Below are 14879 nucleotides of genomic sequence, written 5' to 3' on the forward strand. Positions count from 1 at the left end.
TAGATTCATAGTTATCGCCAACTGGTTCCAATTTAGCGGCTCCTGTAGTTACCAGATACCACTAGATCTACCACCAGGGGGAGCCAGAATCCTTGCTGAAGATCTCTTTGGAACATTATCATCGATTTGGGCACCTGTCAAAACATAATAATAATAAAAAAAAAAACCCTCTGTCAGCTCTGCAAGGTGATAATTAATTTAACATTAACAGTGATTATATGATAGAAAAGGACTAGCAAGTTAAATGACTCTGTTGACACCTAAGTATAGATCTTCATGTTGCATTCCAGCAATGTGATGTAGTATTTCAGTTATGTGTTTAATGTTAATTTCATCACAGGATAAACTGAATACAAATCAATGACTTGGGTAATGAAGCTATGCATATTGTAGTGCTATAAGCCAAGTCATAAAATCAGTGTGGTGTTATGTTACCAGACAGGCTGAAGCTGGACTCATGGAGGTCTCTCATCCCACCGTGGCGGGTGCACGGCCGGGTGGGGGTGAGTCCATCCGTAGGGCCCGAGTCCTTCTTTCCAGAGTTGTGCACGGCAGCGACGTCACCAGTGTAAGGGCTACGCTCCACCCCCTTAACAGCCTGACACTGTGAGGAGAAGCACGACACAACACATTCACCAGGGATTTGTATCATCTTCAACCGAGTCAGTTCAGGGAACAAACAGAAGTTCAGTTCAGTAATTTAATTTAATTCAGTATGTGAAATTCAGTTTGTAAACCAAAAAAAAGAGGCAGAAGAAATTCACAGTTCACTTTTTTTTATAGCTCAGAGAATGCATTTGCACTCTATAATTTTCTGTATTTTTTGTTTAATTTAACAGTTATACCTTCTCTCTTTGCACCATCTTCTTGTACAGGTAATCTGGAAAAGTGCGAAGGGGGTAGAACTTTCCAGAGCCCTCAGCACATGTGAAGATGCCATTTTCATAAACCACACGACCACGGCTGATGGTGACCAGGGGCACGCCGTGACAACGCAGGTTCTCATAGAGATTCACATCACCCCCCTGCCATTGCGTGGTACCAGAGATGGTCCTGTTAAGACAGATCATAGGCTTAAACAAACCTCACACATATGCCACAAAGTCAAGAGTTAAAAACAAGAGCTACAGTGCTACAGTGTAAAAAGAGTGGAAGCAAGATGTGGGGCCTATGACACTTTTATGTAGCTAGAGAAAGAAATGTTATGTATCTGTCCACAAAAAGCATTCACCCAGTATACTGACTTACATAATTGATGCACTGGAATAACATAAGTAACTGAAGCGTTTTTAAGTTACATTATATTAAATTGGTATGCACCAACAGCTACACTGCATTGCAGATACACAGTTTTTGGAAGTATGGCGATATAATAATTCGAACCATGGGGCCCTAAAGAATTACCATGTGTGCACTGTAATTACACAGGAATTAGAGACACAATATAAAATGCAGACACAATGCAGACAATATAAAATGCAGACACAGCAAAATCACCATTGTCATTCACAGATCTATGTGAATAATAAAGACATGAGAAATACTCGTATTTTTATAATTTCCACAGGAATCCACCAATGTTCCACCAATGGTATGTGAAACTGAATATCCTGGGTAATGCAAAAAAGATCAGAGTCAAATGTTCTAGACAGCTAACACAGATTATACCACCTGAATGGATGGTGTCACCTTATTCTCTCTTACCTGGTCGCATCAGGGTCCCAGACCACCACGTCAGCGTCAGCTCCGGGGATAATCCTGCCTTTCCTGGGGTAAAGATTATAGATCTTGGCTGCGTTGGAGCTTGTCACAGCCACAAAGCGGTTCTCATCCATCTTCCCTCCAACCTGACAAATAAAAGCAGACAGACCACGTTATCTGATGCCTTCTGGGAGTGAGAAGATTCAATTTATCATTTACCGCTGCCTAATCTTCAATGGATTTTTAGTCATGACCCCAGATTGCACAGGGGTTAAGACTTTTTAGGACAGTATTATACCAGCAAAGGTCAAGGATCTGAGGAGAGTTTGACCTACTATGATGGCGTATAAAATGTCAGTGAAAACAGGATGAGTTAACTCACCACTCCTCGTTCCCAGATCACACTCATTCGATCCTGTATCCCTGGTACTCCATGAGGAATCTTAGTGAAGTCGTCTTTACCCATGGCCTTCTGTTTGGTGGTGAAAGGACGGTGGTCTGACACCACAACATTCAGAGTGTCACTATATGTCAGGGACAAGAAAGAGTTGTGCTTAGTAAATGTGATCACAGTATGAAAGAGTCTTATATGAAAAAGTAACATTGGGGCCAGAGAGAGAGAGAGAGAGACAGAGAGAGAGAGAGAGAGACCTACTTCCCCAGAAGACTCATCAGGTAGTTGGGTGTGTTGGGATCCAGACGCAGTGGGGGTACAGTAACAAAGGCAGCAGCATGGGCCCAGTCCTGGTGATAATACTGCATCCCATTTATAACTGCATGGGCTGTGGTGGTCTCCCCATGGACCACTTTACCTGTACACACACACACACACACACACACACACACCCAGAGTAGAGGGAGAACAATATTAGAACATGGAAGGAAACATGGAAGAGGACACGAGTCTGCTATTATGTCCCATGACAAGCAATGTTACTGATTTACTGTGAGACACATAACATTCCTGATCAAACAGCAAACATTCAATTTAAACCGAGTGACAGTTGTTAGACGGGGCTTAGTTTGAACAACATTACCCTGCATCTTGGCTGAGGCTACGACATCTCCTGCTGACATGCTGGACACGTTGACAAGGTATATTGGACAATGGGCCTGAAAGGAGGAGACTCGATAAGAGAAAATATCTGCATATTCCTCCAAACTTCATTAAAACATTCATTTGGATGTGTGTCAGATTAATATACCTACCATCATACCGAACTGCTATAGCGGATACAGCATAAAACTGAAAATCAAGACAAGTTTCTGTATTTGCTTCTCAGAACTACTTTTTTTTTTCAAATTTGTAAATGACAGCAGTTTACATCTTCTCTCGGGAACAAGGACAAATGTTCAGTACTAAAATACAGAAGGAAAAACTTTTTACCAGTACACAACATTCCATTAAACTTTTCAGAACATTGCTGTGAACTTTCTGGTTCCAAACATGTTTAGTTCAACCCATCGCTATTGACCATGAATCAACACCTTGACAGCTCAGTTCATGAGCTGAACCATGTGTGTTTGAGCTGAGATAATGTAAACATGCTGAAAGAAGAGAGACCTGCAGGACTTTCAAATACAGCACTAGGGAACTGCAGTACTCACTCTATTAGCAATGGTGATTGCTCGGTGGGTGGCCTCAGCTTCCAACTGCAAAGTGGAAAGTGATTTTTAATGAGAAATAAATAGACACAAAGGAAAGGCAAGGCAATACAACACAACACAAGAGGCGTCTTATTTCAAAAATTAAAAAAAAAAAGAAAAAATGAACAATGGCAATCTAATATACCTCTGTTTAAAAACAAACAGGACAACATTGTAAGACAGAGCGACAATTTACACTGTAGATAGAGTACTGATAATGAGTAACGAATGAAGGATGATCAGTGAATCGCGGAGGTTGAGCCTGTACCTCTTCAGGGCGGCTAATCTCGATGCCCTCCGGCCCACTAATGCCCAGGTCCAAGGCCTCCTTTGCCCCCTTAAGAAGAAAGCAGAGTGACACAAAGCAATCAGAGTGTAATACAAACACACAGAGATTCTTAAAAAAGTCCAAGTGAAGAGCGAAAATAGTGAAAAAAAAAGAGTCAGTTAAAGAGTAATATACATTATATATATATATACACACACACACACACACATACATATAAATATATATATATATATATATACATGCACACATATACATACATACAGTATATAAGAATAAATGAGGGTTTCTCTTGTAAGTATGAAACAACAGTGTGAGGATCCCAGCTAACCTCTGCCACAAGCTCGCCATTCTCAGCATGGACACGAGCCACTGCACCGATGTCCTTACAGTTCTGAAGAGCCTGGAAGAGTTCGCTATCTCTAAGCATATACATGTCTTTGTAGGCCATGAACATCTGGAAGGAGTTTACACCTTTGTCCCGCACCAGCGACTCCATCTGTGCTCGTGCCTGAGACAACAATCACAAAGTTGGCCAAAGAATATCCTCTGTGGTTGATGCAAACAAAAATAGTACACAGTTCCATTAAAAGCTAAAATGAGTTTGCATAAGTTGTCAAACCACTGTGGTGGTCAGTGTACCAAAATATTAGCATTAATGTTACAAAAATCTAAAAGTTACGATGAAAGGAATACAATAATAATTTTAACAAAAAACATTAAACTAATTTAATGAAAAAAAGATAATCAATCAGACTCAACAATAGTCCATGAAATGTCCAAGAATCCTACGTATATTCGCAAAGGGTAGCATAAGAGACCATTTGTGAAGATGGCTTTGCCAATTAGGCGAGTGGAGGCAGTACCTTGGGCCCCCACCAGGTGACCCCAACATGCAGGGCATAGTCACAGCAGGTCTTGGCGTCAGCCTGGGAGCGACATTTCTCATATGCCTCCAGTAAGGACTCGTTCTTCTCTGGCAGGACATGACCTATCACCATAGTAGTGCCTCCAGCTAGAGCAGCCTATGAAAACACAGACACAGTATTACTACAGAAAGATCCTATGATCTAAACATGCCTCAGTAACAGTTTGTCCTAGGGTTAGCGCTGTTACATTGTCACCCATCCCTTTGACATGAGCATGCATCATGTTTGATGGAGGTGAAAGAAGAAAATAGAGATACTGAGACGCTGTATGTTCTTACAAGCACAACTCTGTAAAACATGTATATATGAATATTGACCATAACTGTCTCCTTTAAAAGTCAGCTGATACTAGAGAGTGGACCAGTGTTCTGTGAAGGGGGTGTGTATTTGAGAACCATTGTCTCAGAGTACAATAGTGTGAGTGAATAGGCTTTGCAACAGTCTTTGCAGCAGCTCCCTGGTATCTATGGAAACCAAAACTGATCTGCATTTGTCTGTGTGCACGGCCAGTGTGACGTCAGCGTCGGGGGGAAGCGGCTGAGGGGGAGAGGCGTGTAGATGGATGGCAAAGAATGCCACTTGTGTCTGTAGTGGTTAACAAGCTCAGGCCAGATAACAGATCCTTCATTTTTCAACCTAAACACAACTACACTCTAAAGCTAAATGTGCATATGTGTGTGTGTGTGCGTGTGCTAGAGTGTGTCTGATGCCTGATGGTGAGTCATGCCACATGGTTCACTGTAACAGCCTCAGTGCCCAGGCGTCTCCCTCTCCTTCTCCTCCCTCTATCATAGCCTCAGTACCCAGTCATTTCTCTCTCTCTCTCCTCCCTGTCACTGCTCACTGACCCATGGGAATAGTCTGGACAGCACAGCCTGCTACAGTGCTCAAGGCTCTATTTCTGGACCCTAATAAAGCATGTATGCACTAAATTTAGCAATCATGGATTCCTCATCATTATATCACCACAAATGCAGCTTCTGATTCTTAGTCGACCAAGCAAAAAAAAAAAAACAAAAAAACACCGCACCACACACCACACTGCATTTTCTTTCTTTCTTTTTTTTTCTTTTTTTTTTTTAACTGAAATAGGCTACTGGCCCAGCAAAGGATAGAGCAGCTTCATTTCATGCTATTCAAAATATTATGAGCTCAGACTCACAGAGTCACAGGAAAAAAAGGCCAGGCTCTGAGCTCTCGGCAAGGGAGGGGCACAGGGGTTGTGCCTAGTGCAGGGAAAAGCTCATTCAACTGAAGGGAGATGAAAAGTGCCTAGCAGATGGTGAGGTCTCCACAGCTGTGGATACCACAGTGGCTAAAGATCAATCTTCACTAGAGTTACTTTAGCCTCCATTAGTCAGCTCTATGTCACCTTATCCCCTCTTTCTGTCTGCCTCTTAAACAAATATTCCTGCTGATCTCTCACTAAATGCACGTTCAAATTCAGTAAAACCACCAATCCACAGTGACATGGGCACCTTTTTACCACTTCAGGACATTATTTGATACCTTTACTCTCAATGGTCGTCTGCTTCGGGAATAGCTCTTTCTTGAGGAAACATTGTAAGCCACTGTATTAATTACTCTGGTTTATAATGTTTCACCACAAATCTGTTATTCCCAAAGTAGATGACCATTTGGAATAAAAGCAAATATTCGGAACAAAATCAATAACATTTATCCGATCGTGGTGCTCAAGTTATTTTGCTCTGGAGCAGTATTATAAGATATAGTAAAAAAAAATTTATTATATCATATTAATTAAATACAGGATTAGCGTAATGGTTGATTTCCTGAATTTGATCTCAAAATAATGCCTCGGAACACAGTAACTTTAGCATCACGATCCGATAAGACCAGCATTAAAGTGAGACTGTCAAGGTCCAGCTGAGCTATTTGTACCTTTGTGCCACTGTAGTAATCATCCACAGTGGTAGCATTCATGAAGCTCTCCTGGAGGTGAACACTGGTGTCGATGCCCCCTGGAAGGACCAGTTTGCCTGTGGCATCAATCACCTTAGCTCCACCTGGTATCATCAGTTCTTTTCCCACTTGCTGAATGATACCGTTCTCAATGTACACATCAGCCTCTTGAGTGAAGTCATCGTTAACCACCTTTCCTCCTTTAATCAGGATCCGGATCATTGCTGAACTGGAAGACATGACTCTGAGAGGGAGAGACACAAGAGAGAGAGAGAAATGAACAAGCAAAAATCAGAGACTAAGAGCTCAAGTGTCTGAACAGCGAGTTCTGTTTGATTCCTGGGGCAACCACCATTAAGAAACATTGGAAATATGGAAATATACTGATACATAACGTCTGATGATATATGATATTCGATATCATTTGAAACAATTTTGACGAGTTTAGATAAAGCCTTATCGCTGACTGAAGTTAATGTAGAAGGAAGAACATGAAAGTAGACACTGACTATGCCATTATTCCGACTGGCGTTAGACGGTGAAGGCATACAATATAGCTTTGAATCTTAGTCAAAAAGAATGGCATATCAACATATTGTTTGGGTTTTTGGAAAACACTACCATGTTACTAAGTCTAAAAGAAAAACCAAATCTTTTGGGGGTAATGTTCTGTGACAATATTAGTTATCAGGTCTATATAAAAGTGCTTTGTGAAATGTAGTGTTGTACACTGCATATCATGGGACTGGGTCCTTCTGTGCAGATGGTGTTTCTTTGACCTCTTTTACTTTTGACCTGGATCAGTCAACATAGCATGAGAGGTATGCAAGTGTACCCTAACAGAAATATGCCAAGCTTGAACATCAGTGTTTACCTTAATATTTTGATGGCAAACTATTTGCTCTGTGTACAGTTTTGGTGAACGTGCCAAATGTAGGCTGCTGCATTGTGGCTGTGTGGGTGCGGTTAGATCACAGCATGATGGGCTTCCCTTGGTCTCAGCTGGAGGGTGGTGGGCAGGGGAGGCAGGGAGGGAGGGGATGTCTGACTACGGCTGGGGACGGAGATGGTGAAGATGGGTGTGTACTCAAGATATTTTCTGATTCTACTACGATATGCAACTAACACGCAGCTAACATCCCAACATCCCAACACAAAACTGCCACGGGGTAAAATTTATCAGTCCTTTATTCTGATCCGCCAAGAGGCGGGCCTGCTGTTCTAACTTGACCCACTTCTGTTTTATGACACATTATTACAACTGCAGCAAAAGAATAATACTAATACTAAAAGCTGCTCTTCCATCAGCATTATAAATCTTTTATAAAACTAAATCGAACGATCTGTTTGACTACAGCGTATAAAGATGACAGGATATTTACTGGTTAGTACGTGCACATAAACTGTTTACTAATTTCCTAGCAATCTCCGAAACATGGTCAGAGTTCACGCAATGCTTGGAATGATGTTTCGCCGCCCAGTTTCACCGAGAAATATTACATGCGTCAGTTAAAGCACTTAGAAGTTATTCTCAGAAAAACGTTATGCTCGCGCATCTTTCTGACAGATTTACTCTCAATCGCATTTTTCTGTGCGGCATCGAGGACATCTGAATGTGCTGTATCTAAACAATGATAAATGGCACATCCCACTTGGACGGTGTCGAGCATTTCGCACACAAAGAGGCGACCAAGCCCTTATTGATGGAGACACATAGTACAGAATGCTTCGACAACAACCAGCCACTGCAAATACTAACAAGGGGTCAAGAAGGAAACTAAACATGTTATTTCGCCTTTGATTAGCAAGAAGATCAGGTTACGACAGTACGACGGGCAATTCATCGTTCACACGTTAGTCGAGTTAGTGGGTTTGTGTATCTGCCACCGGTTAGAATCATTTCGTTATCGCGATGAGATTTTTATATGACGTGGAATGATGGTGAAATTTTCAATATGTACTGGGTAAGAAGTACTGAAGGGACAAAATGTTCTAAGGGCCATTGCTCAAATCAACACATACATCAAAAATCACTGTCTTATAGCAGCAGATTAGCCTTACAGACGCAAAAAGTCATTCAGCAACTACACAGTACTTATGTCCATTATAAACCGTTAGACGCGTGTTAATGTTGTTACAATGTATAAATTACAAGGTCGTGGACACGTACCTCGTTCTGAAATATCCCAATTCCCCCTTTCACGTTCACTTTTCAGTAGCGGTTAATAAAACCAGCCTTCCGACACTCGATAGCTGACACAGGCAGATGCTTCAATTGGTCCAACCTTGCAAGCCCTACGTTCGCAGCATCCAGACCGTGCGAGCCGGGGACACACCAATCACCGGTAAAACGTGCAGAGACGGCCGCTGCAGTGACCAATGCAATTGCAGATTGGGCGTGCCCTCCCTTTCCGCGGCAGGAACCATTGTGTCATTTCGCACAGGGGTAGAGAAATATGGTTCTTTTAGAAAGAAAATGTGGTCATACAAACCTTAACTGTTTGAATTTTCTATCCCTTCAACCTACAACGTTTTGGAAATATATTTCTTAGTCAAGTAATATCGGGCATGGGTGACATCCTGACTGACATACTGAACTAAAAATCGTTTTTAAAATAGTCTAGACACGGTTTAATAAAACGTTATTAGGTGTATGAAGGGTCACTCATACTTTATGGAAAACAATGCAATATGGCTATTGTACCTCAGTGATAACCTTAAGGTTACTAATACATATGGCCAAACTCTTCAAATTAATGTTGTAACGCATGAGTATGACAACATTGTTTGATTTTTTAAAATTTTGGTTATGAACATTGAATAAATGATATCTAACCAGCGAGAAAAAAGACTCAAACGTTAATTTCGCTGCTGATTTGCATAAGTCAATGAAAAATAACAGGAGGTACTTTTTTTTTTCCACAAAAAACAATACATTTATTCAAGTGTTCTCCAGCACAAGTACATAAGGAGCCTTTTTCTTCTTTCTGGGCACATAACAAAAGAAAGGGAGAGAGGAGGGAGGAAAGAAGTGGAGAATGACTGCTACATTTGCTGTATGAACTGATCTCTAAGGGAACGAAGGCCAGTAACAGCTATGACAAACGAGGTCACAAAGGTCAACAACGTCACTGAGATATAGAGAACTGACCTATAATGAGAAGGAAAACAATAAGCGGTTGTGGCCAATAAATATTTGAAACAGAAAAAAAAAAACTATGCCAAACAAACAAAACGTAGGATAGGGGTTTTGCAGCATGGAATGTAGTACTTCGAAGCAATGCCTTCTGATTACTAAGCAAATACATAATGTTAACAATAAAGGATATTACAGGGTTTTTTTGTTGCTATGTCCCATTATGAGTACATGATTTTTTCCCACAGATAAGCACCAAATACAGCAATGTCTATTCTAAAACAATATAAGAATCTTTCATTAATTATTGTCATTACTTTTTTCAAGTACAAAGTTAAAATGCCTTTGTTAATATATTTATATGAGAGAGTAAAATAATAGTGCTTCTCCAATACTACAAGGAACATAAAAACAGTCATTGTCAAGACAAGTTTATTTCTCTTCCAAACAATATATTTTTCTCAATTAGATAAAATGTTTAGCACCTTAAGAAACACCTACAATCCCTCTTTTTAGTAATTAGAAAAGAAAAACAAGCCAACATAAAAAAAAAAACTTTTGCATGTAGGGCTGTGCAGTAAAGATGAGGCTGTCCATCTTAAGAGCAGTCAATGAGCTATCGTTTAAAATCACAATTTCATCCTGATCTTTTTTTTTTCCCATTCAACACATAAAATATAAATACAAAAAAAAAGAAGAAAAAAAAAAGAGAGAAATGCGGTCATCCCACCACACTAATTCATAGCTTATGCTGATTTAGTTTTGTCAATTCCTCCACTCTTTGTATTTTATTTTCAATCTGTGAATTTCTAATTGCATGATATATATTAGCAAAGAATTATATTTGTACATCTCATAGGTCATTCAAAAACAATCAAAAACAGCGACAGACAAACTATGTACATAATGTACAAATATCTGGGCATTATTATTGTACTTTCAACATGAGACAGGAGCAAACGGTCAATTTGAAATAGCTCAAAGTATCATGTATACAGTGCAACATCTAAGATTAAAAATATATTCATATTTCATACTCATTCGAATACTTAAGTATTTTTATAATCATTGCAGTGTGCTAAATGCAGTTGGAGTTTCACTATAATTTTTATACAGGTTTTCGGAGTTTTACAGGCCGTCAAAATAGCTATATTTACTGATATAATTTAGTCCATAGATGTTTTAACTAACTTGTCATCTACAGAACTGTGTAAAGGGAGATTTCTGGGGCTATCAAATTCATTAGCAGAGGACAATATATGACATAACACAATACAGCGATGCCCACTGAAAACATCTTCTTTCTGTGATCCTACATGCTACGCTGAGAACAGGCACATTCTAACGATATAGATGACCAGGTACTGCCGTAAAGTAGCTGAATATAGGGGAAGGGAGCCCATTCACTGCAGCACATTCACCACAAATATGACTGATGGATTTACCTTAACAGTTGTACTAATCCACTCTATCACATCTATTGGCACAGCCCTACTGAAATACAAAAAGTCTTACCATACATGAGGGTAAAAAGAGTTTCACATCATAGAACATAACCAAAGCAATTCACAAGAATCAAGAAGAATCAAAATACCAAAAGGAAAAACAAAAAAAAGTATACATATACAAAAGTGCTCGATATTGTTGGTAACACAGCACAAAATTGCTATAAAAAGGTAGAAGAACAATGTGAAGCCGCACCTTTTCCAAAGTTTTGCACCTGACTGAGTAATAGCTTGTGGGAGGCGCTAGTTAAGGGGGGTTTCGCCTGGCCATGAAAACGATAGGCCGTCCGCCCTGTCGCGACATCCACACACGCTAGAATTTGTACAGTAATGATTCAAGTCTGCATGATGCTAGAAAAAAATTAGCTCATCACAGACTTTGATATCAAGGTATGGATGACAAAAAACATCACTGCCCATGTGGCTGGCTTCAGGTTGTCTTTGTGCAGACATAGGCTACGGGCCTCAGTGATTGAAAGGCTGAGAGATCGGAAGAAAGCACCAGTAAGATATTGTACAAAAGCTGTTAAGGATATAAAATGAGATGTGGCATACCTGGTTTTCCTCTCATCTTTTGTGTTTTTTTTGTTTTTTTCCTCGATATTTAGCGTCGTTCAATCCTGTCACTTAATAAGTTTGCACGTGACCCAGCATGTCTAAAAACAGTAGCACCACATGAGTTGCAATGTTTTTCACCACCTTGAAGCACCATATTGTCACCTATTACAGTAGTACCGTTATTACCTTCAGTTGTGTATTAGAAACTGTAAACAAAGAGGTATTTTGTAATCTGGTGTTTTGGATTTCTTTAAGACAGACCTCTCTTGACACTGAAGAGAAAGACAGAGGTTTTTTTTTTTTCCCTCTCTCTGCAAGGCTCAGTTGCTGGAAGAGAGGGAAATTGAGCGCCATATTGGTAGGATCCATCAGCTAACAGCTAAGCTCAGTTTTTAGCCTATTCAATCTGAGGAAACACTAACCCAGGCATGTCATCAGCTACTATGCCAGCCTAAATCATATCTGTGATGTTTTCCATCCAATCAAAATTCTTAAAAATGTCACTGATTTTTTTCTTTTTTGTCTCACAGTGCCTTGAGAAGAAAGCCTCGCCTTAAGTATAGCTTGCACACATAAATCAATTCAAATACTGGATAACACTGCTAAAAAGTAAAATGAATAAAAAATTAAATAGAATAAAAAAAAGAATCAAATTTTTTAAAAACAAGAAATAACATGAAATATCTATTTTGATGTTTGACATGTAAATAATGTGCAAGAGTACAATTTCAAGGCTCTTGCTATTATTTTTTTTACATCAAATTTCATATATTTTTTTTAGACTTTAAGCATGTGTTTTAAACACAGGCAAAGTATTCTTTGAGTGGTGCAAACAAGTGGCGGATGACTGGGACACTCCACGACCTTCCCAGAAGCCTTTGCCTTGCCAGTCGGCTCATGTTGGATACGTCTGTGTAATGGACAGGGAAGCCAAACACCCTAAACAGTGCCCCCATGAGGACAGAGAAAGAAAAAACATGTTAAAAGTCATTTACAAGCAAGAGTACAGGAGGTCAGTATTTAAACACACACGCTTATGAATAAAAAAAAAAAACCTTAAACACACACACACACACATATATAGTGGCAGTTGGAAATATTCACCCCTCCTGAGATTGTAAGGAGTTACTAATGAAAGTTTTTTCAAAGAGCTAGATTTTGCTTTGGATGACTTCTTTATCAGTTGAGTGATACATAAAATTAACCAAGAAAATGTATGATGTAGTATTTGTGAGGTACAGGATATTTTATCAATCTAGCCATGTCACAATTATTCAACCCCTTTATAATATCGCTGTTTCTAAAACCTTCTGCTAGTTTTTAAAGCCTAAAGTGGAGTTAAAACATAATTAAGCCTTTGGGAACTCTATAATGATCCTTACTTTGCTTCAGCTGTGATGCATATATAAACCCCACCCATGAAGGTATTCAAGGCGAGCTGCAATCATGGGTAAGACTAAGGGGCTTTCACAAAAGCTGAGAGAGGAAATTATTTCATTGCACCTGAAGGGCATTGGGTAGAAGAAGATTTCCCCAACATTTAACATTCCAAGAAACACCACTGGGAGCATTACAAGGAAGTTTAAAACTTATGGCACAGCTGCAAACCTGCCTGGCCGTGGGAGAAAGCCCAAAATTTCATCAAGAGCCCTTAGCAACTTAATCAGGACAACTAATGAAACCCCCTTGTTACTGCAAAACACCTACAGGATGACCTGATGAAGGCTAAAATGAGTGCTTCAGTGGCAACTATAAGACGAGCACTGAATAAACAAGGACTTCATGGCCAGACTCCAAGACGGACTCCACTCTTGACCATGAGAAACATCAAAGGTCAACTAGAATATGCCAGGAGGAATTTGGATAGGACTGCAGAGTTTTGGGAGACAGTTCTATGGACTGATGAAACTAAACTGGAACTGTTTAGACACATGGACCAGCGATATGTCTGGCATGAGAAAGGCCAGGCTTATGACCAGAAGAATACCATCCCCACGGTCAAGTATGGAGCTGGGTCATTGATGATGTGGGGATGGTTTTCTGTTGTAGGAATGGACAATCTTGCCTGTGTAATTGGCATCACGGATTCCCAGAAATACCAGGCCATTTTAAAGAGGAATGTGATGCCTTCTGTTGGGAAACTGAACCTTGGCGATCACTGGACTTTCCAGTAAGACAATAATCCTAAGTACACCTCCAAGTCAACCTAAGCTTGGTTGAGAAATAGATCCTGTAATGTCCTGGAGTGGCCTTCTCATTCCCTGGATTTAAATCCCATTGAAAATCTTTGGTGAGATTGAAACAAGGCAGTTGCAGCACGGAAGCCTTCAAACATCAACAACCTAGAGGTTTTGGCACACGAAGAGGGGCCAAAGATTCCAATAGAGAGGTGTAAGAAGCTTGTCAGCGCTTACTAGAAGTTATAAAGGCTAAAGGATGCTCTACAAAGTACTGAAGCTGAGGGTTGAATGACAGTGCACATGCACATTTGTGAAAAGTTACATTTCTCATTTGAACTCAAAACTGTCAATTTATGTTCTCAAATGTATCATTCAATATTTTGTTGTTTAATGAGGCTTTTTGTCATATTTTCATTAGCCTCGATTCACATCACTATAACATATTTTGAGGCGAGGGGGCTGAATATTTCCGATTGCAACTGTGCGTATGTGTGTCTGTGTATGTGTGTGTATATACACACACACCTAGCCAAACGTAGAATGAATTGCACATATAATGTATCTGTGTTTGGTATAGCATTTTGTAGTTTCCATAATAAAGCATTTTATGCTTTTATATATAAGTATCTTATATGGCATTCTATATGGAATTGATGTAAAACTCTAACTGAACCAGTATGCTCCTCTTTGTTTTGGATCAGCATAATTCCTGTCAATACGATTAATGACTGGATGTGATGTGAAGTTGATAACGCAAATGAACATCCCTTTCACACATTTCTCAAACTAAAGTGAGCAGTGTTTTGAAAGGAAAAAATAATAAACTATAATCACTCCTTTTTCCTGTGGTTTTCACTTCTGTCTTCTGCCAGCGTTGAGGGCATGGAACTATCTTTGCATAAAAATATTGAGATTCTACATTCGGTTGCAAACCAGCTTACTTTTTTTTTTATTCCAAACCAATTAAATTTGAAGAACTGATTCTACCTAATGATTCGGTTTGAGTAATATATT

At 39.7% G+C, this 14879-nt stretch overlaps 2 protein-coding genes across 7 annotated transcripts in view; both read right to left on the reverse strand.

Moving 5' to 3' along the window:
• Positions 1 to 48: 48 nt before the first annotated feature.
• On the reverse strand, positions 49 to 6726 carry dpysl5a (dihydropyrimidinase like 5a). The gene is made up of 12 exons (XM_030786140.1): positions 6466 to 6726; positions 4501 to 4659; positions 3966 to 4145; positions 3617 to 3685; positions 3310 to 3354; positions 2739 to 2814; positions 2357 to 2513; positions 2084 to 2225; positions 1705 to 1847; positions 846 to 1053; positions 436 to 604; positions 49 to 134 (listed from the first exon to the last, which is right to left on the reverse strand). Exons 1-12 carry the CDS (start codon positions 6724 to 6726, stop codon positions 49 to 51), a joined length of 1695 nt encoding a protein of 564 aa, XP_030642000.1.
• A 2689-nt stretch (positions 6727 to 9415) lies between these two features.
• Positions 9416 to 14879, reverse strand: part of dnmt3ab (DNA (cytosine-5-)-methyltransferase 3 alpha b) — a 35727-nt gene continuing 30263 nt past the window's right edge. For all 6 annotated transcript variants that reach the window (XM_030787339.1, XM_030787343.1, XM_030787344.1 and 3 more), the window contains one exon: positions 9416 to 12624. In XM_030787339.1, coding sequence (XP_030643199.1) covers positions 12483 to 12624 — 142 coding nt within the window. In that variant the 3' untranslated portion in view covers positions 9416 to 12482. The remainder of the gene's footprint in view (positions 12625 to 14879) is intronic.

Source organism: Chanos chanos, chromosome 10 (assembly GCF_902362185.1).
Source record: "Chanos chanos chromosome 10, fChaCha1.1, whole genome shotgun sequence".
Classification (NCBI taxonomy): domain Eukaryota; kingdom Metazoa; phylum Chordata; class Actinopteri; order Gonorynchiformes; family Chanidae; genus Chanos; species Chanos chanos.